This window comes from Pantherophis guttatus, chromosome 3 (assembly GCF_059756535.1).
Source record: "Pantherophis guttatus breed Tessera chromosome 3, ASM5975653v1, whole genome shotgun sequence".
NCBI classification, from domain to species: Eukaryota; Metazoa; Chordata; class Lepidosauria; order Squamata; family Colubridae; genus Pantherophis; species Pantherophis guttatus.
The window spans coordinates 92,471,016-92,495,599 of NC_142065.1; the positions used below are offsets into that span (position 1 = coordinate 92,471,016).

The 24,584-nt window shown below is 37.2% G+C and overlaps 1 protein-coding gene across 4 annotated transcripts in view; it reads right to left on the minus strand.

Moving 5' to 3' along the window:
* Window positions 1-3,683: 3,683 nt before the first annotated feature.
* Window positions 3,684-24,584, minus strand: part of PTPRC (protein tyrosine phosphatase receptor type C) — an 85,260-nt gene continuing 64,359 nt past the window's right edge. For all 4 annotated transcript variants that reach the window (XM_087890042.1, XM_087890041.1, XM_034437441.2 and 1 more), the window contains 16 exons: window positions 24,139-24,248; window positions 22,739-22,829; window positions 22,532-22,608; window positions 22,360-22,396; window positions 19,727-19,824; window positions 18,393-18,518; window positions 17,460-17,617; window positions 16,979-17,114; window positions 15,907-16,056; window positions 14,699-14,789; window positions 13,317-13,450; window positions 11,955-12,077; window positions 10,494-10,616; window positions 8,566-8,750; window positions 6,285-6,420; window positions 3,684-5,290 (listed from right to left, as the gene is read on the minus strand). In XM_087890042.1, the coding sequence (XP_087746168.1) occupies window positions 5,012-5,290; window positions 6,285-6,420; window positions 8,566-8,750; window positions 10,494-10,616; window positions 11,955-12,077; window positions 13,317-13,450; window positions 14,699-14,789; window positions 15,907-16,056; window positions 16,979-17,114; window positions 17,460-17,617; window positions 18,393-18,518; window positions 19,727-19,824; window positions 22,360-22,396; window positions 22,532-22,608; window positions 22,739-22,829; window positions 24,139-24,248 (2,054 nt within the window). In that variant the 3' untranslated portion in view covers window positions 3,684-5,011. The remainder of the gene's footprint in view (window positions 5,291-6,284; window positions 6,421-8,565; window positions 8,751-10,493; window positions 10,617-11,954; window positions 12,078-13,316; window positions 13,451-14,698; window positions 14,790-15,906; window positions 16,057-16,978; window positions 17,115-17,459; window positions 17,618-18,392; window positions 18,519-19,726; window positions 19,825-22,359; window positions 22,397-22,531; window positions 22,609-22,738; window positions 22,830-24,138; window positions 24,249-24,584) is intronic.

Below are 24,584 nucleotides of genomic sequence, written 5' to 3' on the forward strand. Positions count from 1 at the left end.
TTTTCCCACCCTCTCTGTAAGAATATATGGCAGTGATGGCTAACCTTTTCTGCACCGAGTGCCCAAAGCACACGTGCGCACACAAATACATGCATGTGTGTGCATACACCCATAATGCAATGCACACATGAAACACCCCCCTTGCATTCCCTGCTCCCCCGTGCATGAGAATTGCACTTTCAAACTTCAAAGATTTTTAAATGGATTTTACAATAAAATAGAATTAGCTCATCAGTGTGTGTTTCCTGTCTGGTCATCCCAAATCTCCTTGACTTATCCCATCTATAAAAATCCAGTATGTTCTCTTGGGATTTATTTGAAATGGGGGAAGCAGATTGATCAAGGCTACTGGAGAGAGAAAGAAAGAAAAAAACACCCCAATATATTTATATACATACTTGGGAACCTTGTAGTAAATTAAGGGCATGAGTATAATACTCCAGCTATGAGAACTTTGCTGAAATTATCCCCTGCTCCTGCTTCAAATGGTTTTCATCATTTTGAATCAAATTTGTTAGGAGATACAGATTATAGGATTATAAATATTTTAAATGAGAATTCCTTTATTGTGACCTGTAAAACACACATAAGCAGTCTAGGAGAGTAGCAGAATTTTTTGGGAAGAAAAAGATCAATAACCCTACAAGTAGAGAGAGGCAGGACATTGAAGAGAACAACACAAAAGTCTAACTGTGCATAATTCCCCAGCTCACAACTGCAGGGGAGTCTTTTAAAGGACACTTAGTTTGCAAACCTAAACTTATAATCACTGTCGGAAATTGTTCGCTGTAATAACCATATTAAAGCTATTGAAGTGACCTTCAGAACAAGTTCAAAAAATCATAAGGTGAGTTTTTCTTCCCTTCTGAACAAAAGAAAAATTGTAAGATTGAGAATTTAAAGAATTTGAAATAAACAGTAAAAAGCTAAGACTCTGAACTAAAAAAAAGTTACACATATATAAGGGTCCAGATAACTTTGGAATATTGACTTTTACTGTAAGATTTTGAAATTGAAATAGATAGCTTTGTATGGGAAGCAGACTTATTTTGGCTATACTGGGTATTGTAAGTCAAAACAAAACAAAAATAAGTAATAATTTTAGAAATTAGAGATTAGAAGGAACAAAAAATTTATTTAACAAATTAGAAACCTGATCTTAATGTGAGTTAATATTGGTACTTATAAAATGACACAAAATATAACATCAGAAATATTAAAGGAGATTTTTGAAGAATGGTGGCAGAAATTAGTAACTACAATATCAACACTGTCAATTATGATGTCTGCTTCTATGAGTAGACTATGTTTAAAAGATGTTAATGAAAGAATGACAGATGTAGGGCAAATTATAATTTATCGAATAAAATAGAAAAAGTATTGGAAGTGGAACTACAAGTGACACGCCAAGAGAATGATTTGGAAAAGGACACTTTACTGGATATACAAAAGAAATTGACCAAAGGTTTAAAAATTAAAAGAGAAGTGCAAACAATAAACCAAGTAAATAATAAACCAAGAAAATGTTTTCTTATTGGAGGCTTGTTAAAATCTTGAAGAAATCTGTGCGATAGGATTTGATTTCTGTTCAATTTTTCTGTATCCTATGACAATATCTGACTGAGTTAAAGAATAAACTGTTAGAATGAAAAGTAAGGAATATAAAGTTGGTTTATTTTATCAAGGTTAAAATAAGACATTTCTTTTTGCAGTGTTCTAGGAACCCTTTATGGACTTTTGCAGATACCAGGAAACTTGGGAAACTTGATGTTTATGGATTTATTTATAAACAAGGGATGGGACGTAAGATGAAGAAACATCTGTAACCTTACATAGGTTGAAGAGTTACTAAATTTGTTTATACCTGTTGTGATAAAGGCTGGAAGACATTTCTTTATATATTTCTTTTTCTTTATTGTATTCTTTTTTTCCTTTTCTTTTTCTGCACATTTTTGTTCCCCATTTTCTTCTCTGTCTGTAAGTTTAGCTTGTATTAGATTTTACTATTGTAATTAAAATTCTTAAAACTGGAAGGACACTGAAGAGGAGGAAGTCTGTTTGCACACTTGATTCATTTCAGCAGTACCATCAGTTTGGAGATCTATGAGAGGATATTATCAAAAACACCTGAACTAGAAACATTATTAGTTTCATCAATAAGCCTTTTTATCCTGCTGTATTTGCTTCAGTGAATATTTAAAGATGACAATACATTAGAAGTATTTTAGCACAACCTGGTGGGCAATTAATGAAGTGCAACAGGAACCTTTACCTTCAGAATTGGACACAGAAGCTGGGCTGTAGAGACATTTTTCCACCAACCTAAGAAAGGATTGTTCGAAGTCCACTTGGTATATACATAGTTTATCCAGTCAGATGACTCTATATTTAAGATATCATGCACACACACAACTTCGAAAAACAACAAGAAGAAGAACAAAATAGTAATAAAAAGAATAGCATTAAATGGGAAGGACAAAGAAGAACAAAATGGAAGCAAGAAGGTAACAGGACAGCCAAAGTGTTAAGAGAGAGAATATTCCTGGTTATGCAATGCGAAAACAATATGGTTATCTGGCAGGAACATCTTCCAAGCAATAGCTAGCGATCTAATCTTCCAGCTAATTTTAAAGATATTCTCAGGACTGGAGCCATTTGCAATTACAATGGTGTTTTTCAAAGTTTTTTTTCCCTACTTAGCATCACTGCAAGATGACACCCTAATCTTTTAACCAGCCCATGTACACCCATCTGCCACTCTTTAAAGCAGCTGATTTTTTCCTATAAGTCATGCAGCTGTCCTCCACAGTTCCTTTGATCCAGAGAAAAGTTGCATTAATTTAAAGAGTTGCCAACAGGTGTTGTGCCAGTCTCTCTGTTTCTCTGCATTGAAAGCAAGATTTGCCCTCAAAATGTGAAGCCTCACCTAGCCTTCTGATTTCCTGGCTCTCCCCTTTGCTGTTACTCCATTGTGAAAATTGCATACTTTTTTGTTTCCTATTTCTCTGATACCCTCATTTAGAAGCTTCCTTACAGATAGCCCTTGACTTACGACCATAATAGAGCCTGCCTCTCATGGTCATAAGTCATGACAATTGTAAAGCAGGTCACCCATATATTTTTTTTGCCATGGTCATTGACTTGATTGCCAGGGGTCATTAAGTGAATCAATGGCTCACTGTTGGCCAGTTTTGGCAAAAACCAGAAGTAGATCTGATTTCCGACAAAAATGTAAAATGGGGTCGTGTGACTCCGCAGTGCTGCAAATGGCCATAAATGTGGGTTGATTGTCAAATACAATTATAGACCATGGGAGGGGCGCAGCAGTCGGTACTTCAGAACCAGGTTGTAGGTAGTACCCTGTTTTCCCCAAAATAAGACATCCTCTGATAATAAGCCCAATCGGGCTTTTGAACGCATGGTAATAAGGCCAAGCACTTATTTCAGGGTTCAGAAAAAACATAAGACAGGGTCTTATTTTCAGGGAAATATGGTAATTGTAACTAATAATTGATAATCATTTAAAAACATGAATTTTATATATTTATAAAGTATTGACGGTTTAGCCTTTCACATTGTCTGAAGGTTTTTTTTATCATAATTTTACTTTCTTTTTTATAAAAAAAAGTCCTATACATTATTTTTATTTTAAAATAGGAAGGGTCCAAAAATATAATATCTGAAACTGTTTTCCATATAAAATTTAATGCAAAGTGCAGCCTTTCCAAAGAAATAAACTATAAAGAATAAAATAGAGCGTCTTGTAAATAAAACTTCTATTCAAGCCATAGAAACAGAGTACAAAACAGAACATCTGTATTAACATATCTAAAAAAACGTTAGCTGAATTAAGTTTATGCAGCTTTCAGCATTCATAACTTTAAATTTGTTGGTGATTCAGATGAATTCCTTGTACGTATAGTGCCATCGTGAGGCCACATTTAGATTTGCAATTTGAAAAACTTTTACTAGAAAATTGTGCTTTGGCAAAACACTTCCCACGTTGCTGTTGAGAAAAGGATATCTATCATACCTTCTTCACTAGCTGAGCTCAAGTCAAAGGAATTTTAACTTTTAAAGTTTTTTTGCTCAGTTTCTGTGTCCATGTTTATACTAACCCAGATCATAAACTTTATTTTACATCTCTTGTTTTGATAACATTTTGTCTGTTGTCTCAGTTCATTATTACCATGTAAACCTGCAAGACTACAGTCATTTCATTTTAATATCCTATGACTCCAGTGAACGTTGTACTTTCATTATCCATATTTAAACTGGACTCACTTTGTGAATGGGCCAAAACTAATTGACCGATAAAATTAGCATGCAATCGCTATGGATTTTGACCAAGGATGAAAGGGTTTGGTCCCCATTCCAAGACATTTATCAATAACTCTCATCCAATAGCAGAAATTCATTTTAAAATTCAAATCATTTTAGAAGTATGGGTCTAGTAGCTCTCAATTTAAAAATATATTACGGCATATGCAGGGAAGGTCAAAAAAGTCAAGATGGTGACTACAAGCATATACTTGAAGCCTCATCCTTTTTTTACATACTCTGGGCATTCAGAATCAGTTGTGATTTCTTTTTGGATACCAACCTGAATATGTTCACAGACAAAACTATGTATGAATAACTTTCTTTCCTCTTAAAAACAACAACAAGGAAGAGAAGAGCAATTCTCTTCTTTTGGAACTATGGAAAAGACCTTTATATATATAAAAAAAGTATGTTGTACTTCCAAAAATATTGAACAGTACAAATCACAACCAGTGATTAAAATCTCCATATCTCCATACAAACACACGTACAAAATTCACAGTCTTCTTATATCTAGCCGAAAGTTCCTCATTCTTCCATATTGTTCCTTGAAGGAAAATAATCCTTTTGAGGATTATGTGTTCTCGCCCTGTGTTCTCTAAAGGAATGCCCATTTCTAACATTCTGGTTTCAATTTTCTTTTGCAGGTAAGATTCTCTGTGGTGTGGACAGAGGATTGATTCAAATTCTAAGCCATGTCACTTAAAACTGGATTTGTAGGTCCATTAACAGAACTCTCTGCTTCCCTAGATGTATCCTTGGCTTTGAAATCATCGCATCTTTCAGCATCATTTCCATTTTCATGACTCATAAGTTGGACATCAGATTCCAAAGAGTTACTCTCTTCTTCTTTCTTGACTTCATTCTGGATGTTAGTGATTTGTTCATGGCGTTGGGCATTTTGTAGCTGTCCATTCTGGGCAGGATACAGGCTTGCAACAGTATCGTATAGAAACTGATAACCTTCCTAAATGGGATTTAAAAAGAGAGAGTTAGCATATGTGCAAACCCATCATGTAGTTTCACTTAATGATATGATAATGCTCCAAAACCTGAGAGAAAGACACAATATGCTGCCTAGACTTAATTAGTTAATACATTGCAGTGTTCATAAAGTTCTGCTACTCTCACATTTGGTTTTCATGAACACAGGAAGCCTTTACAAACCATTCTTCAATAGAAGATATGAGTAACCACTTGCCAAACCTTGCCCACCTTTCAGTGATGGCTAACCTTTTCCGGGCCGAGTGCCCAAAGCACACCTGAACTCCCAAAATGCAATGTATGAATGTCCCCCATGCATGCACCCCCCACGCACATGCACATGCACCCCCGCACTCGCCCTGTCCCCGCACATGCATGCACTGCCCCCCGCTCACACCCCACCCTCCTGTGCATGCACATGCCCCCCCTGCACATGCTCCACTCCCTACGCGTGCGAGGCAGAGACCAAAGACCAGGTGGCCAAGGGAGATGCATGTGCATACGCGGCGGAGTTGAACTGGGGCAGCGGCTCGTTTGCCTACAGAGAGGGCGCTGTGTGCCACCTCTGCCATGCATGCCATAGGTTTGCCATCACGGCTATAGCTTGTCGCTTGTCCGTTACTTACTATCCCTCCCTGCTATAGCACAGAGATATAGCAGAGGAATCCACAACAGGGACAGGAAAGTATCCCCTCCCTTAAATATACACAGAACAGAAGCCAAATTTACCCAGTATTTACTTCTTCAATTCAGCAAAGTACATGCGTCCTACTTTATTATTAGCAAATATGTTCAATATTCAAGAATTAAACGACTGTCCAAAATAAATCATAAGGCAAATACACCAGCAAAGCAATCATTGTTTGGACTCTGGACATTTGCCTACTGAAGATAATGACAATGGAAATATTTCTATAGAACAGATAGACTTTAAAAAAGAAAATAAAAGTAATTAACTACTAATATAATTTACTTACAAAGGAGGAAATCATTTCTGTTCTGGCTCTACGAAGAGCTTTCACAACTTGGAAAACATCGATTACATCTTCAGTCTCAGCACATTCCAAGAGATTTAGCAAAGCACAAAATACTCCCGTTTGTTTAGAACCATCACTATAAAAATATATATTAAATATATATATATTTATATGAAATCAAAAATATTGTTAACAGCAGCAGTAAAATGGAAAGACCAACAAAACTTAAAATAGTAGAGGTCAAATTTATGACCACAATTGAGCCCAAAATTGATGTTGCTAAGTGAAAAATTTGTTAAGTGAGTTTTGCCCCATTTTACAACCTTTCTTGCCACAGTTGTTAAGTGAATCATGGCAGTTGTCAAATTAGTAACACAGTTGTTAAGTGAATCTGGCTTCCCCATTGACTTTGCTTGTCAGAAGGTTGCAAAAGGGGATCACATGACCCCGGGACACTGCAACCGTCATAAATGTGAGTCAGTTATTAAGCATCTGAATATAAAAGTCACGTGACCACAGGGATGCTGCAATGATCATAAGTGTGAAAAATGGTCATAAGTCACTATTCAGTGTCGTAACTTGGAACAGTCACTAAGTGAACCGTAAATCAAGGACTACCTCTACAACATATGTACAACTACTATAGGAGACATTAGAAAGAATTGCTAAATCCTAATTAGGAGGGCTCACTAGAAGTTCTTAAAATGTAGGCAAAAAACAAACAACTTACTTTGATATTAAAACAAATGTTACTACCATTTCTGAGATAAGTGAAGAAACAAAAAGAACATTCAAATCAAACAACAGTTCAAAGAATAATACAAGGGGGATTAAGAACAGTAATCCATGGTTCCTTGGAAATAGTTCCAAGAGATTAGTATTGAACCCTTGAATAATCGTTGAAGCGTTAAGTTTAGATTTAGGGTTCTGCGCAAAGTATAGATTATTGGATATAATTTAATCTTATTTTATTTTATTATTTATATGCTGCCCATCTTGTTCTCCATCTTGCTTGTTGGCTTATTGGTTACATATGTGAATTAACAAAGTGCAGTTGAACATGGTAGGTTTGTGCTTCCCTGATTCATTTCATATTTTCTGAGCCTTGTCCAAATTTTTAATTATTAATCATTGTGTAAAGGTAGGTGAAAAGCAAACTATGGTTTAACATGTTTGTACACCGTCATGCTTTCAGAGCGCCACTTTTCTCTGTAGTAGCACCAAACTTTTGCTGAGTTGTCTCTATGAAGGAAGTGCTGTAGGCTTTCTGTAAGAACCTGAATTGCACAGGATTACAGGATTACAGATGTTTCATAGATTTGGATAAAACAGTTTTGAATTCAGAAAGAATGAATACTTATTCCGGAGTTTGGTATTCTGGCCAGGGGAGGGTTCTATTCACTTTTACTACTGGTGTGCGGGGCCGTGCACACGCTCACTTCGTTCGTGCACGCGCACTCTTCTGCGCATGCGCAGAAGCATTCTGATGACATCGGGGTCGGTGGGCGGAGCCTCCCTCCGGTTTTACTACCTGTTTTATAGAACCGGTCTGAACCGGGGGCAACCCACCACTGGTCCTGGCTAATATGTAGCCACCATGTTCAAGGATGTCATGTAGAAAAATAAACTCTAGACTAAAGCAGTATAGAAATCTGGGTAGGATCCAGACAGGATTATAAAATGGATATAAAATGAATAATTTAACTCCTTTTATCATAGCTGTATGCCACCAAGAGTCTCTTGTTTGTTAAATTGGTGGCTACGTAAATTAGTTTAATTAAGCAATAAATAATGTTGCTTTTTAAAAACAAATAATTTATATAATAGCATGAAAGATTCGTTATCATTCCTGTCTGTGGAACAATGTGGTGTGCATTCTCAGAAGGGAGGGGCTGCTTTCCAAGGGCAAAAAGGCAGTGGACTTTGGAAAGTTTGGTTGGCAGGAAAAGAATTAAAATGGCTCCTTCTTAGGCTTTTCCCAGAGTATATTGTAGTAATGCATATGGTTGCTTTAGTCTGGCAAGATTCTGTCTATAGGTGAATAATAATAAAGAAAATTACTGTTAAATCAATGTTGTTTCTTGGCCTGACATTATCACACTTTTATTTTTTTAGCAAGGGCAGAGCTTTCCTATTTATGGGACTGATACTATAAATTTGTACTCTGCCTCAGGATCAAGAACTATAGAACATAACCTACTCTGATATAAAGATGAAAGTATTATACATGCAACAGGCACACCTCAAAGCATGTCAAAATACCTCTAAAGGTGGTACCTACCCACAGTGGACAACAAGTGGAACGTTCTTGTTCTTGTTGGTCACATTTGCTTCAGCTGCAACTTGGGTTGAAAATTTCTGTTTGAGACTCTGGATCATGGTGATTAAGTCTTGGGGGGTTTCTGGGAGAGCAGAACTATCCCATTTATGGTACTGATACTGAAACACTTTTCTGCTGTCTTTCCTCTGTAACGAATGCAGATAGAACAAAACAATATATACATGTTTAGCGCTGAGGACCCTTACTTGTACATGCACAAAGATCAAAATATTGAACCTGGAAAGTCTAATAATGCTGACCCAAGTGATGACATTTGCTGCTGAAAGACTTCCTCAAAAGATTAACTAGAATCTTAGGAGTTATGAGCTTCTTTATTGAGGTTATGAAAGTATTTAATTGCTCAGTGCCTTGCTCCAGTTTGTCAAATAAAAAAAACAAGTTGATATTTCTGTTGCTGTGGGGGGTATCTTCTGACTGCAATAGAGACAGAATTCTCCTCTATCCAACGTTTCCATATAAAGAAAAACACCAACCTGCAACTTAGATGTAAATGACACAAACCTTTAAGTGGGATTTCCCACTAACATGTAGGTGACTCTCACAGACCTGTTCTCCAATATCTCATTGACTAGGCTATTTATACAATTTTTTTTAAAAAAATGATTTATATGCCGTCCTCCTCCGGAGACTCAGGGCGGCTTACAATGCGTTAAGCAACAATGAATGAAGGCAAATATATATGTCCTAAAATATTGTTGCAGGATCTAATCTGGGTCGGTTATTGGGACCAGAGGTTTAATCTTCTGAGTTTCAGATTCACGCTGGAACCCATCCTCAGGGAAATTCTTTCTGGCAGAATGTGTTGGAGAGAAGTTAGAAAGAAATTCCCAGATGATGACCTCCAGCATGAGTCCAAAAGCTTGGAACACTAAACCCCTGGTCCCTGTGACTGGCCCAGATTGGGTCCTGTCTCTACAATACTTGCTGTTTTGTACTTTCCTTTTCTCTGGTAACCGGTCAATGCTCATAGCTTTATTGTTATTGTTTCTATTTCTCCTCATGTGTTCAAACATATTGAAATGGTATACTTGAAAGAGTCACCACAAAATAAAATTATTTAAATAAAAAAATAAAATTACCTCAAAAAACGCCTTGGTAGTACAGTGGTCTAAAGCACCCTGTTATTAAGACCAGCTGCCTGCAATTAGTGCAGGTTCGAATCTCGCCAGGCTCAAGGTTGACTCAGCCTTCCATCCTTTCTAAGGTAGGTAAATTGAGGACCCAGTTGTGGGGGCAATAAGCTGACTTTGTATAAATATACAAAAAGGATGAAGGCTATTGCTTAGCGCATTGTAAGCCGCCCTGAGTCTCCGGAGAAGGGCGGCATATAAATCAAATTAAAAACAACAACAACAACAACAACCATACATAGGCAAGGGAAGGGAAGGGAAGGGAAGGGACTCTATATCCTGGTTTAAATTCAAGATACATTCATAATGAGTTGGAGATCATTAGAATCCCCAGAAAATATGGTCAAGGTTCATCAAGTTGGCTGAATTATAATAGTTGAAGTCCAGCACTGCTGAAGAGCATCAAGTTGAGAAAGCAAGTTGCTATGAATGTGAATCCTATTTACATAACAGTAAATATGCCTTCTTCCTACATGCTACATTAAATAATTCGAACAACTATAGTTTGTCTCCAAGTTGTGTGCATTAAAATAAATGTTTGTTTATGTGTCTCCATCAGTTCAATATTTGAAAACATCTATAGTACTGTAGCATTTAAAATAAACCCAGAATTGCTTCATGATATTAATAACATATAGAAACAAACAGGGACACCAAAGGAAGTGGAAAATAAAACTTTAGAAGTGCAACCAAAAGCCAGAGACGAAGTAGATGGGGATGAATAAGTAGTCCTTTTACCTTTACGTGAGTTATGTCAAAGGCACGGATGGTGTAACTGGGGCTACAGTTGCTGTCTTTTAGTTCAACAGTGATATTATCATATGTCATTTTTTCTTCTTGCCAATATTGTGCACAGAGTTCCTAGAATTGAAGAAAGATCAAATCAGTGTGGAAAAAGCATATATGGAAATGTGGACAAAATAAAATGAGTTGTCTTGAATCAAATTATATAAGAGCAATATATAAGGTGGTCCTCAATTTGCAACCTTTTGTTTAGTAACTGTTTGAAGTTAAGAACAGCACTGAAAAAGGTGACTTATGACCATTTTTACAGTTATGACCTTTGACCCATGATCATGTGATCAAAATTCAGCTGCTTGGGAACTGGCTCGTATTTATGACAGTTGCTGTGTCCCAAGGTCATGTTTTGCGACCTTCTGGCAAGTTGGGGGGAAGCCAGATTCACTTAACAACCAGGTTACTAACTTACCAACTGCACTTAACAACTGAGGCAAGTAAAGTCATAAAATGGGGCAAAGCTTAGCAAACGTCTCACTGAACAACAAAAATTTGGGGCTCAATTGTGGTCGTAAGTCAAGGACTTACCATTTGCAACTTTCTCAAATGGTTTCCAACAAGCAAAGTCAGTGTGGGAAGCCAGATTTGCTTAACAACTGACTGATTCACTTTAACAACTGCAGTGATTCAGTTAACAACCATAGCAAAAAAAAAAAAGTTGTAAAATCAAGTGCAACTCTCATAACAACCACCTTATTCAGCAAGGAAAATTCTGGTTACAATTGTGGTCATAACTTGAGAACTACCTGTACGTGGTATTCCATTGAGAAAAAACAGCCATTCACTTTCTCGGGAATAAGGTCACAAAGTGGATCATAAGACATAAACACTGAAGATCATAATTTAGTCATGTAGCATGTAAGACTATTTTACTAGTCTTATGTGTGCACAGAACTATTATTTAGATATGCAAAACTAGCGGTATAGTGAGAAATAGGAAACCAGGCTGAGGAAAACTAGAAATAAATTGACCGGATGAAATGTATGGATGCTTCTTTCACAAATTCTTGTAAATGCTAATGTAAATGTGAAAGGCCAGATAGCTTCAGGATATTTCATGCTGAATTGTCGATGATATTTAGGGAAAAGTTTGTTTAGTTTTTTAAATTAACCTAAGTTTGTATTTTCAAACTAATATATGAACTCAATACTATAACATACTGAATATCTTTTTCTAAACACATATTTCTTGATAAATGAAAATACTTAAATACTTACAATCACGTCTTTCAACCTAGGAATAGGTGCCACTGAGCCTAGATTCAATCGGTATATTTTGTTTCCTAATGGATATGCTTTCAGTCAGGGTATGTCTACAGTGTTCGGTTTAGAGAATTGAAATTGGCATTTTTCCATATCAAAAACATCACAGTTTGACTATAGATAAATAAATTTGCTTACCTGATTGTCTGTCAGCATAGCAATAACTTTGACTTTCTTTTGATAAATCATGTTCCAGAAGTCACCTATTGTTTCTGGAAGGGGTCCTTGTGTTGCTATAATTCCATTTTGAACCCAGTAACTCTGTTAAATAATTTAAAAAATGAAAATAAAAATGAAATAATTAAAAACCAATAGTATGAAAATATGCAGGGAGTAACATCTACCAATACACATAAATTGAATACATGGTAAATTAAAGGAAAGAAATGAAAGATAAATCACTGTCTGACATCACTTAAAAGTTGGTAACTTGCTTTAAAGATCATCCATGCAAATGGGAGAAATCAAATAAAACCAAAAAAAGAGCAAATTTCTGTTGATTTAGTTCAGTGGTCAGCAACCGTAAACACTTAAAGAGCCATTTGGACCCATTTTCCAAAGAAAAGAAAACACTGGGAGCCAAAAAAACCTTCCCATGCCTGACTATTTCCTGAGCGGCCACAAAACTAGCATATGTAGTTGAATTCAACGTTCTGTTTTCTTCTGAAACTTTTCTTTTCTTGGATTTCTCCATGGTTGGCCTACTGGGAGTCGAAAAGCTCAATAAATCGTGTGCCAGCGTGTGTTACACATTGGCGGTTGTGACTCATATTTAGTTAATTCCTGATACAAAGTTCACGAAAGCAATATATATACTGATCCGTATGTTTTTACGTATCTATAAGTATCCATTGAAGCATGGTGGCTCAGTGGCTTAATGACGCTAGAGATGGTCTCAGTGCCAGCAGTTTGAGCCCAAGCAGGGTGAGTTCCTGAAACTCGCCCCAGCTTCTGTCCGCCTAACAATTTGAAAGCATGTTCTATGCAAGTAGATAGATAAGTATCACTTTGGTGGGGAGACGAGCTGGTACTCTGTGCAGGCAGTCAGATACTTGATGGCTCTGAACCTTCCCAGTTGCATTGTCTATTTGCGAGGCAACTCCAGGAAGGGAGAGGCTTTGGTTGACACTGCAGGAAGAGCCACTCATTTCTCTCTCTGGTGCGAAACCAGCTCGCCCTCCTGTGGCATGCCTTGGGAAACTTGAGCATTTCCTATAACAAGTTGGTACCTTGGCAAGACAAACTACTACTCTGCAATAGCATTGTTGTCTCCTGGCTACTGTAGCAATGCCATACGCTAATAATAATAATATCCATTGAAAGTAGGAGGGGAAGAAAACAGATACTTTCTACCTCCATGCAAAGAAATCTTATAAGGACATTTTAGGTTTTTATGTTATGAAAAATGCCCTTTTCATTAAATGATTTTTAAAAAAAGTTGGAAAATAACTGTCACTTCAGAGACCTATGGCAGTGGCAAAATGAATCAAGTAGACATACGGGTATAAAGGAAGCATTGATGTATTTATTGGGTTCCTCTTCACAATCACTATCCTCATCAGATGAATCAACATCTTGTTCACTCTCTCTGTTCCCTTCTTCTTCGTGTCTGAATAACACTCTGTTGTAATCATCTACACCACAAGAAAGTCAGAACATAAAAGTCAAATAGCTTCATAGAAGTTAATAGCACATCTCAGTTATTCATAAACCACTACAAAAGCTATGGCAGTTTATCAGCCCTCTTAGTCTAGAAGAAATTGTACAAAGAATTATTATAATCACACAAGCTAAATCTTCATTGGTGTTCCAGGTAGTCAGGCATGCTTGCTTGAGTCTATGATATTTCATGCCACTCTTCCACACTTCTCATTCTCATTCTCATTCTCATTCTCGCTCTCACTCTTGTCTTCTACAGCAGTCAATCAGCATTCCTTGGCCACTAAATAACACCACTCAATCTTATTGGGCTACTTCGGAAAATGTGCACCTTCATTGGGTACAAACGAAGCAGCCCACTTCCTGGCAAACAAAGGTCAGCATAGGTATTTAGTATTTATGTTGTAAGCTCTGAGTTGGTCTGCTAAAGTTCTTATGTCTGTCTATTTGTAACCATCAATTGGGTGAAACGGTGCATTGTAAGGCAACAGTTTTTGAACCAAGGTACCTCAAATGGGCGAACTTACAGAATGCATCCAAATCTAGGATCATTACACTCATAGGATTGAAATTTGGAAATGTTGTGCCCACTTCAGCACTGCCATGCTGACACACTGCTGTGGTCAGCCATGGTCACATGAAGTCATTTCCCATGTTCTCTGATTGCTTTCTATAAGTCAATGGGGAAGACAGAAGGACAGGCACTGGGGAAACCCAGATCCTGGTTCATCCTTAGCCATGGAAACTCACTGAGTAACTTTGAGCCACTTTACTCTCAATCCAATCTATCTCACAGGGTTGTTACTCTGGGGAAAAACCAGGAGGAGGAATTAACCTGTACAACATTTTGAGTCCTTATAAAAAGTGGATATAAAATTAATTAATAAATAAAGGTGATTGGGAAGACTTGGAGTTGTAAAACTCCAAAGGAACTAAAAATGCATTCATTCATCTTATATTTCTTGATTCCCCCCCCCCAAAAAAATTGATTGTCTTGCTTAGATGACTAAGGCAAAATCTAATATTTTTAGGGGTCTTTTACAAATTACTTGGAGAAATGTGTGACTTCTCACAGGAACAGGAGATGCAGAAAGAAAGTTTCCATGCAGTTTGTTATAAAAGGTCTAAGCAAATTGTTTTAAAATGTAATATTTTTTAAAATTCCATGGATCAGTTTGAACAGTAAAACTCAGAATGTGCAGATTTCCCCTTGCAATACTCACATGGAATTACTGTGGCACTCCGGTTTTTCTGTGTGTTCTCTGGTTTTCTACCAACTTTCTGATTCTGCCAGTTCCTGTATAAAGGCAGTCGCTAAAAAAACAGATGTACCAAAGAAAAGTTAGAGTTAAGCAGAAATTCTAAACTGTATCTCACCACTATGCTATGTTTGCTTAATCTTAAATGCCAATCAACTAAAATGAGCAGAAACCAACTTGCAATGATGCAGAGTATTAACATTCCCGCCTCTGCTTAAAATTAAAGTGTTAGTTTAGCAGTCATTTGCTGTATTTATTTTATTTCATTCATTTATTCATAAAAAAAGGAGTCCCTGTGGATTTTACTCTGCTAATCGTTGCTGACTATAGGAGATGGTTCTCATCATTTCAAGGCCGTGTTATGCTGGTTACATGGCCAGCATGACATCACAAAGTGCTGTTACCTTCTCACCAAAGTGGTACCTATTTATCTACTTGCATTTGCATGCTTTCGAACTGCTAGGTGGGCAGGAGCTGGGGTGAGGTGAGGACCTGAGCACCCCATTGCAGGGTGCTCAGGTCTCAAACCTGCCAGCTTTCCAGCTGCTAAGTCACTGCGCTTCCTCATTTAATTATATCCCATCTTTATTATTATTATTATCAGAAATAACTCAAGCCAGAGAACATACCCAACATACCTTCTTCCTCATATTTTCCCACAATAGCAACCCTGTGAGGTGGATTGGGCTGAAAAAGAGTGACTGTTCTAAAGTAATCCAGCCAGCTTTAATGAACCCACAGTTCGTTGCTTTCTAGTCTGGTGCCTTAACTAGTAGACCAGGGGTCTGCAACCTTAAACACTCAAAGAGCCATTTGGACCCATTTCCCACAGAAAAGAAAACACCGGGAGCCACAAAACCCTTCCCATGTCTGACTATTTCTTGAGCAGCCACAAAACTAGCATATGTAGTTGAATCAAACGTTCTGTTTTCTTCTGAAACTTTTATTTTCTTGGATTTAACCATGGTTGGCCTACCAGAGGTTGAAAAGCTCAATAAACCGTGTGCCAGCAAGTGTCGCACATTGGCAGTTGCGACGCATATTTTGAGTGACAGGGAGCCACAGCAGAGGTGTGAAAGAGCCACATGCGGCTCCAGAGCCTCAAGTTGCTGACCTTTGCACTAGACTAAACTGGCTGTCTCTGTATGGCCAGAGAAAGAAATTCTATTTACCTGAAATTCAGCTTCCAGCAGAGATGGATCACTGAGCGAATCCTTTTTCTTTAGCTGGCTGAGATAGTTGGGCAGTTCTGAAACAAAGACCTCTGTTTCGCCAAATTGGACATATTCAACCAAAGCGTGATGGATCAAGATGTACTGTGCCTAATGGATCCAAGGATTGCAGATTTTGTAAATGGTAGAAATGGAAAGTCGCAATAAAAATGGGACTAGTAATTGAATCAATTCAACATTGTATAAAATAAAATACAGTGCTACCTAGGAAATCAACATTAACTGGTTTGGGGAGGCACAATGACTATTGAAACTGATGAGTACCAAACACATTTTTCCCATAAGGAATAATGTAGTGAGTCACAAGGCAGTGACACAGACAAATTCTGGCTTGTGCATTGAGTACCAAACAAACAATGTGTACCAGTACAAAATTTTCACCTAAAAATTCATTGAATACCAAATTAGATGAGTTTCAAAGCAGTTGAGTATCAAGTTATCACTGTATTCTATTCGAAATAAAATTCTTTTAAATGCCCATAGCAGAAGTCGGTTTCAGCAGGTTCTGACCAGTTCTGGAGAACCGGTAGCGAAAATTTTGAGTAGTTCAGAGAACCAGTAGTAAAAATTCTGACTGGCCCCACCCCCATCTATTCTCTGCCTCCCAAGTCCCAGCTGATCGGGAGGAAATGGGGATTTTGCAGTATCCTTCTCCTGGAGTGGGGAGGGAATGAAGATTTTTACAGTATCCTTCCCCCTGCCACGCCCACCAAGCCACGCCCACCAAGCCATGCCACACCCACCAAGCCACGCCTACAGAACTGGTAGTAAAAAAATTTGAAACCCACCACTGGCCCATAGCATATATGTTAAATGGACCTGGTAGGAACTCTGTTTTTTTAAAAAATTGCTGGAGATAAGCAAATTCTTATCTTTGAATTCTATGGTTTGTGTTGCAGAAATATATACAGTTGTGGGCAAGTGAAGTAAAATATCACAATATAACAAAGGTGAGAATGATCTCATACATTACAGAAAGGCAGTGCTAATTAATCAAACTCTTTAAATATACCTCCACTTGAACCATAAGGCATCGCTGACGCCGTAATTTTGCAATATATCCATATACATCGACTCGTCCTTCAGCCTCTAATCCCTCCAGCATTGCATCAATCCCAATATAGGTTCCAGTGCGTCCTACACCAGCACTGTCATAATTGTAAAAAAAAGAAGAAAACGCAACAAGCATCATTCAAGCTGCTGCTGTTAAAATTGACAGATTATGGGAAACATGCTGAGATTTGCCCTTAAATCAGTTCAACTGAACTCACAGAGATTTTGATGTCTGATAAATTTATTTCTCTAGTTACACATTTATAACATCCCTTTTATTATTTAAACTGTTAAGTAAAGTTTAAGCAAATGTATTGCTTAAGTCGTTTAGTAAAAATTGTGTGTTCTTATCACTTTGCAGGTTTTATCAGTATCATCTAACTGCATGTGTAAAGGAAGATCGATTTGAGCACAAGCTTATTGAGCAAAACTTATTTTACCTGCAATGGACTACTATTGGGCCACTAAAGAAGTTGCTTAAAATATTGACTCTGCGCCGCAGCTTGAGCAGAAGATGGGGGTCATCGGGTACCCCGTGATCTGGCCAGCTTGTAAATTGAATGTGGGTCACATCTCTTCCTGATGACTTGTCTCTTCTCTGGAAAAAAAAAAGTCAGTTTAATGTGAGTTATATATCAAAATGTCCATGTAGCAAACATTGATTAGTATGACCAGTGGTGGGTTGCCCCCGGTTTGCACCGACCCCGACATAATCAAAATGCTTCTGTGAATGCGCAGAAGAGTGCGTGCACGTGGCCCCCTTGCGAATCGGTAGTAAAGGTAAGTAGACCCCACCACTAAGTATGACATAGGCCAGAGGCGAACAAGATTATGAAATGCCGTCAACATGTATTCATCCCAGTGACTTTTGTTAAGACTTCTTCAGCATAATCCAGTATATATAACCCTAATCCTAACCAGGCAAAATTTACAAAGTAGCTATGTAGGTATGGGATAAAGAAAATGAGATATGTATCAATAAACCACTGGTCCACATCTCATGATTCTAAGGATTTGGATATTATAATTATCATCTGATGTTACATTAACTGTCTCATAGATAATATCTAGTTCTGTCAGCCCCACCAGGTACACTAGAGAAAAAAATCAATTCCATTGGAAGACTAAAACTATACTTTATTGACATGGGCTATAATAGCAGATATAGTTGCAATTCTCATTGTTATAGTCCAGTAAATCAGGAAGTCATTTGCCTGAGTTCCTTCCAGATATTATCTTGTTTCTCAGTACCTGAAGAATGGTTCAGTCCTCTTTGGCTAGGTAACAGTTCTTGCATATTCTGACAAGGCCATCCCCTTACTTTCTACAATTATTAAGCAAACTCTTACAAGTTTTTTAGTGTTCTTACTTACATGGTTGATATGCAGCTTCTGAATAATGTAATCTGGACACACTTTGCGTTCATTTATGCTTACTATAATGTCCCCATAAGATGCAGTCTCCTCTTCCATTGATGGCCAATACTTGGCACATTTGATCTATGGAAATTCAAAGATGGTCAACTATTTTGGCAGGATGGAACAGACACATTCTGCTTTATTGCTAAACTAATCTGTTGCATAGATTTTCAGTTCGTTAATGCATTTTCCCGAAAATAAGCTCTCTCCCAAAAATAATCCCTCCCTGAAAATAATCCCTCCCCTGAAAATAAACTCTCCCCTGAAAATAAGCTCTCCCTGAAAATATTTAAACCCATACACAACCGATCCCCACCATTTCCTCTGTTTAGGGTTAGGGAGACAGAGCTGGAAATCAGATAAGATGGCTAGAGGAGCCCCATCTTGCTCCATGTGCCCCAAAATAATAAGACCTCCCCAAATATAAGGCCAAGTGCTTATTTCAGGGTTCAAAAAAAATATAACACAGGGTCTTATTTTTGGGGAAATACGGTATTGGTATATCACCCTAATAACACCTTTACACAATGATTAGAGCAAAATATATTTAGATTAAAAAGAGCCATGGTGGCACAGTGGTTAGAATGCAGTATTGCAGGTTAATTCTGCCTACTGCCAGGAATTCAATTCTCACTGGCTCAAGGTTGACTCCGCCTTCCATCCTTCCGAGGTTGGTAAAATGAGGAGGCAGATTGTTGGGGGCAATATACTGACTCTGTAAAGCGCTTAGAGTGGGTGGTAAAGCACTGGGAAGCAGTATCTAAGTCTAACTGCGATTGTTATTGCTAGATGGGTGTAAGCTTGGCCAAAGCCAGGTGAAGACACTAAAATAGTTGTTCACTTTTATGCCTTCTAGGTAGCATGAATAAAAAACAAGTCACACCAGAAAAAAAGATGGCAGCAGTTAGAAACTAGTTTAACCTTCAAATCAAATTAAATCTTTTTTTATGGCCCTATACCAGCGTAGATTTACCCTTAGCATAGGTAAGAACTATTTTCTACTCTTGTTTCTCCCATTCCAGTTTTGTAACCACCTTTTCACTGAAACAGATTAAGTTGCTTAAATATTACACTTAATAAAACAAATGGCAAACTGCAAAACCTCAAGACCCTTATTATCATTTCAGGTAGCTTATAGCAAAGAAGTTTCCTACTAAATTAATCAGCTAAGCAAATTGTGTCAACTTTCAAGTAGCCATTGACACACTAGAATAATGGATGGTTTAAAAGTGGGATTTTTTCCCAAGTAAAGGAACTAATAAATAACACAATGGGTATTTTCTGCTCACCTTGCTGCCTTCCTCACAGCGAGTCACCATGACAACAATGGTTGCTTTTTGTTCCCAGATCATTCTCCAGAAATCATCTATTGTCTCTTCCTTGGGACCTGCCAAAAATATTACTTTGATCACGTGAAGCATTTCAAGGTGATAATTAGGGATGGGCTAATTTGTCAACTGAAATGTCGCCGAGTTTTCCTTTCTCCAGCCCTAAATGGATTGCATCTCACAGCTTCTTTGATTTTTCCACAGCATGAATATTTGAAAAAGGGTTCTTTTTCTGTGGTTAGCAGAACATGATTTTCTCCAAATCGAACTAGCACAGGAGAAACACGCGTGCAAATATTCATAGTCATGCATTTTTGTATATTTTAATAATAATCATTTATTAAACCTGTATGCTATCTGACACTGACATTTTTTCCTAATGTACGCTTGTTTTAGAAGGAATTTTCATTATATCTATGCACATGTATTTAATTTTATTTACAGGACTCATAGCAGTGGTGGGTTGCCTCCGGTTCGGACTGGTTCGCAAGAACCGGCAGGAAAACCGGCAGGAGGCCTCGCCCACCGCCCCGGATGTCAACATCGGCGATCTGCGTATGCACAAATCCCATTGTGAACCGGTAGTAAAGGTAAATAGAACCCACCCCTGACTCATAGGTCACTCCGATTAGTTGGTCTTTGTCTCTGATATATGTATAAGGCATTAACTGTTTACTTTTTATCTGAAGCATGAATAGTATTTGGCAGAATGTAAAGCAAAGTTCTTTCAGGAGCTATTTTAAGTAGATTGTACTGAAATGGTTGGGATAGTTTTTTATTGCCTTCTAGATGTAGTAGGTACCAAAATCTAGGCAATTTCCTGATTGTGTTGCTAAATAAAATGTGTTGCCTCTCAGACTTTCAGCTAATTTTGTATCAAATAACAGACAAGATTGGAGAATACTGCACAATTTCATATAGTCTAATTTTAGTTTGCTGTTTAAAAATTCCATAGCAACCTTTGAATTAATTTGAAAAGAAATGAAATTGCCGTTCTTAACCAGCACATAATATCAAATGAAGACATTTAAACTGTATTATAATTTTAAAATTCTAAAGGTTTGGTGTTTTCATTATTTTTCCCTTTCCTTTTTGCTTTATTTGTAACTTTTTTATTTTTTTTTATTCTTCTCTATTTATTTTATATTGTTTTCACTCAATACCATTTATTTTAATTAAGCATAATGTCTTACTAAAGAACAGAAATTAAGAGGTTAAAATGGCACTTATTATCAAGAGTTACCTACAAATCAACATCTTAGTAAAACCCAATGTAAATATTGACAAGTTTTTGTATAACAAAAATTATATGCAGCAAAAGAATGTATTTTTTAAAAAAATGTTTCTATGGTTTTTTTAAATTGCTCCCTTAATTGCTCCCTTTTATATATTATTTTTACATACTCCATACACACACACACACACACACACAAATACACAAATATATTTCAGTTGGAATATTCCACACAAAAAAGTGCTGTTGAGTTTTGTCCAAATCAGTCCCTTAGATTTTGAAGCCATGATGTTCTTCTGCCTGGATCTTGTTTGCCTTCAATCTTTCCTTGGAGGATTAAGTGAAGTATATATACATATTCCATACTCCAAGTGAAAAAAATAAACTAAAATAAAATATGAGGGTTCTTTGCTGTTTTCTGAGCTGAACCAAGTTCAGATAACAAGAAACCCCAATTTCAATCCTGAGCTACAAATATTATCCTTTATTGACAAAATAAAATATTTACTATTAATTGCTACTAAATTGAATGTCTTAATTAAAAAAAAATTAAAAATTGTTTTAAAAAAAACAATCAGAAAGTGATTTTTTAAAATGCTTTTAACTATTAAATTGTTTCCTGGATTTTGCAAGCTACCAAGAGCCTGATGGAATGGGTAGCTTTAACAAACAAATAAATAACTCAATCCTTAGAGATGGTTAACAAGAACCAACTAAACCTGACTTTCTTTTCAATGTGACAGCTAGTTAGATCAGGGGTGAAATCCAGCCGGTTCTGACAGGTTCTGGAAAACTGGTAGTGCAAATTTTGAGTAGTTTGGAGAACGGGCAAATGCTGGCTGGTCCCAGAGTGGGGTGGGAATAGAGATTTTGCAATATCCTTCCTCCAGGAGTTGGGAGGGAATGGGGATTTTGCACTATCCTTCCCCCGCCATGCCCACCAAGCCACACCATGCCCACCAAGCCACGCCCACAGAACCGGTAATAAAAAAATTTGGATTTCACCACTGAGTTAGATACATATTTGATCAACTTTGTACAATCTATGGAACTGAAATAAATTAATCCCTAGTGATGGTTACCATGAACCAGCTAAAGATAAATCTATGGAACTTAAACAGTTTATTATTTTGCATGTTCTTATGCATGTAAAGGAACACATTGCTCTCTAGGATAGAAAGAATAATGGATGGGCGAGTCGTAATGTAGAATGGGACAGAAACTTCCACCCCAGTTTGTTTTGTGGTATGGAATGGCATCACCATTTTGCTTGGCGGTCTACTCAGAGAAAATAGAGGTAGCAATGATTGTATTAATTCACTTCTACATGCTATTTAAAGTCAGAAAAAATAATACAAACCTTGTGCAGCAATGTATTTTTTCATTTCTTTAAAACCCTGTGATAAAAAGTCATATATTATTATCTTGCATGTACGGGCTCAGAAAAAATATATATTTGCACAAACTAAAATTAGAAGATGATGAATAATGTCTGACTATGAGTTTGCACATTTTAAATGAAAGTCACTCACATCGATATAGCTTGCATTTATGTAGTCATATCCCTGCTCCCCGGGGCTTGACTTAAGCTCCACACGATTGTAATCATCTTTTCATATGGAAACAAAAAAATCAAGACCAAGAATGTCAATCAATCAATATTGTTAGTTTGGTATAATTTTTGAAAGCGGGCAGGGGAACAAGAAGTTGAAAAGTTCATGTTTGCATGATGCACTTACAAGGGAGGATATCGATGTAACGGTTCTTGTTCTGGTTATAAGGCTTGCGTGCTTCTTTTATGGGGTATTTACTGAAGACTCTGGGAATGCTCTGCAAAAGGCAATATGCATCTGAGCCAAAAAACTTTAGGTAAAAAACATTATAAACTCAGACAAAGAGGATGAGTTACTGAATCCTTGTTTTTGTTTTTGTTTTTTCTGGCTATTCTGAATCCAGTTTTCTATTTTCATTTGTTTAGCATAAGATCAACTTTATCTACATAGGAGAAAAAAAACCCCTGACTACAAAAATATCATACATTTGAGCCTATGAATTAAAAAGAATAAATATTTGACCTTTACAGGGAGGAGTCATAAAATATGGGTGTGGCTGGCCGATGAAGTCCAAAAAGACAGAAATAGTGCTATCCCAGTCTCCCATAAATCTCAGAATAAACAACACAAAATGTCTGACAGGCCTGAAAGTGATGATTGGAGATATCATCCCACTATGGCCATTTAACAACTTTATCTACATAGGAGAAAAAAAACCTGACTACAAAAATATCATATATATATATATATATATATATATATATATATACACACACACATATATACATATATATACATATACATATACATATACATGCACATGCACATGCACATACACATACATACATACATACATACATACATACATACATATATATATCCCTATTCAGACATATCTAATCTTCCTGATATTGAAAGGGAGTCTTTTATTATGACTCTGCAATCTCCTGCTTTGGGGTGGGGTCAGGATGACTGATTGGAACTGAGTGTTTATTGGCCGGACGCCCTTCCTGATGCCTCTGCGGAGTTTGCAGCAGACAATTACTCATTGCACCCAGAGAGAGAAATATCTGTTGCTACCTAGGATCGAACCCACAGTCTCCTGATTGTGAAGCAAAGCTCCACCTCTAGACCACCACACTGCTCCCTGATATTGAAAGGGAGTAAAAGAATTAAAATGTGTGAGACCGTTAGGGTGGGAACCAGTGGTGGGTTTCAAAAATTTTTACTACCGGTTCTGTGGGTGTGGCTTGGTGGGCATCGCATGGCTTGGTGGGCATGGTGGGCGTGGCAGGGGAAGGATACTGTAAAATCTCCATTCCCTCCCCAATCCAGGGGAAGGTTACTGCAAAATCCCCATTTCCTCCCGATCAGCTGGGACTCGGGAGGCAGAGAATAAATGAGGGCGGGGCCAGTCAGAGTTGGTATTTACCGGTTCTTTGAACTACTCAAAATTTCCACTACCAGTTCTCCAGAACTGGTCAGAACCTGCTGAAACCCACCTCTGGTGGGAATGATCTACTAAAAAAAGCTAACCACCAACACCATACATAGACCCTCCTTAGATTTTTGATTGGGATACTAACCTGAAATTCATCCAGAAAAAGCCTTCCTTCATCTGCTATTTTTGTTTTATAAGCTTCCCACAATAATTCTGCAGGAATTGGGTCTATGTTCTTCATGTGTCTTTCATCATCTTTAAAAGAGGTAGAAAGAAACACTTCCAGATAAGCATATGTGCATTGCTTCTGATATGTGCAATGAAACTGTAATTTAATACATGCTTGAGCACATGTGTCAAAATTATTGAATGGGTTTGCTGCCTGAACCCAGTGAGCTAAACTTTAAAATTTACCACCCAATTATTCAATGCAAGGGCATTTAATTCACTTATGGCATATGAATTTAAGCCTTCACAGTAACAGTAGAGAAGCGAATAAAACAGCACCTAAAATTAATATGATCATGCAACTGTAATTTATAACAATGATTTTTTCCATCTTTCCTTTTGGAGCCTTACATTTGCCAAGGT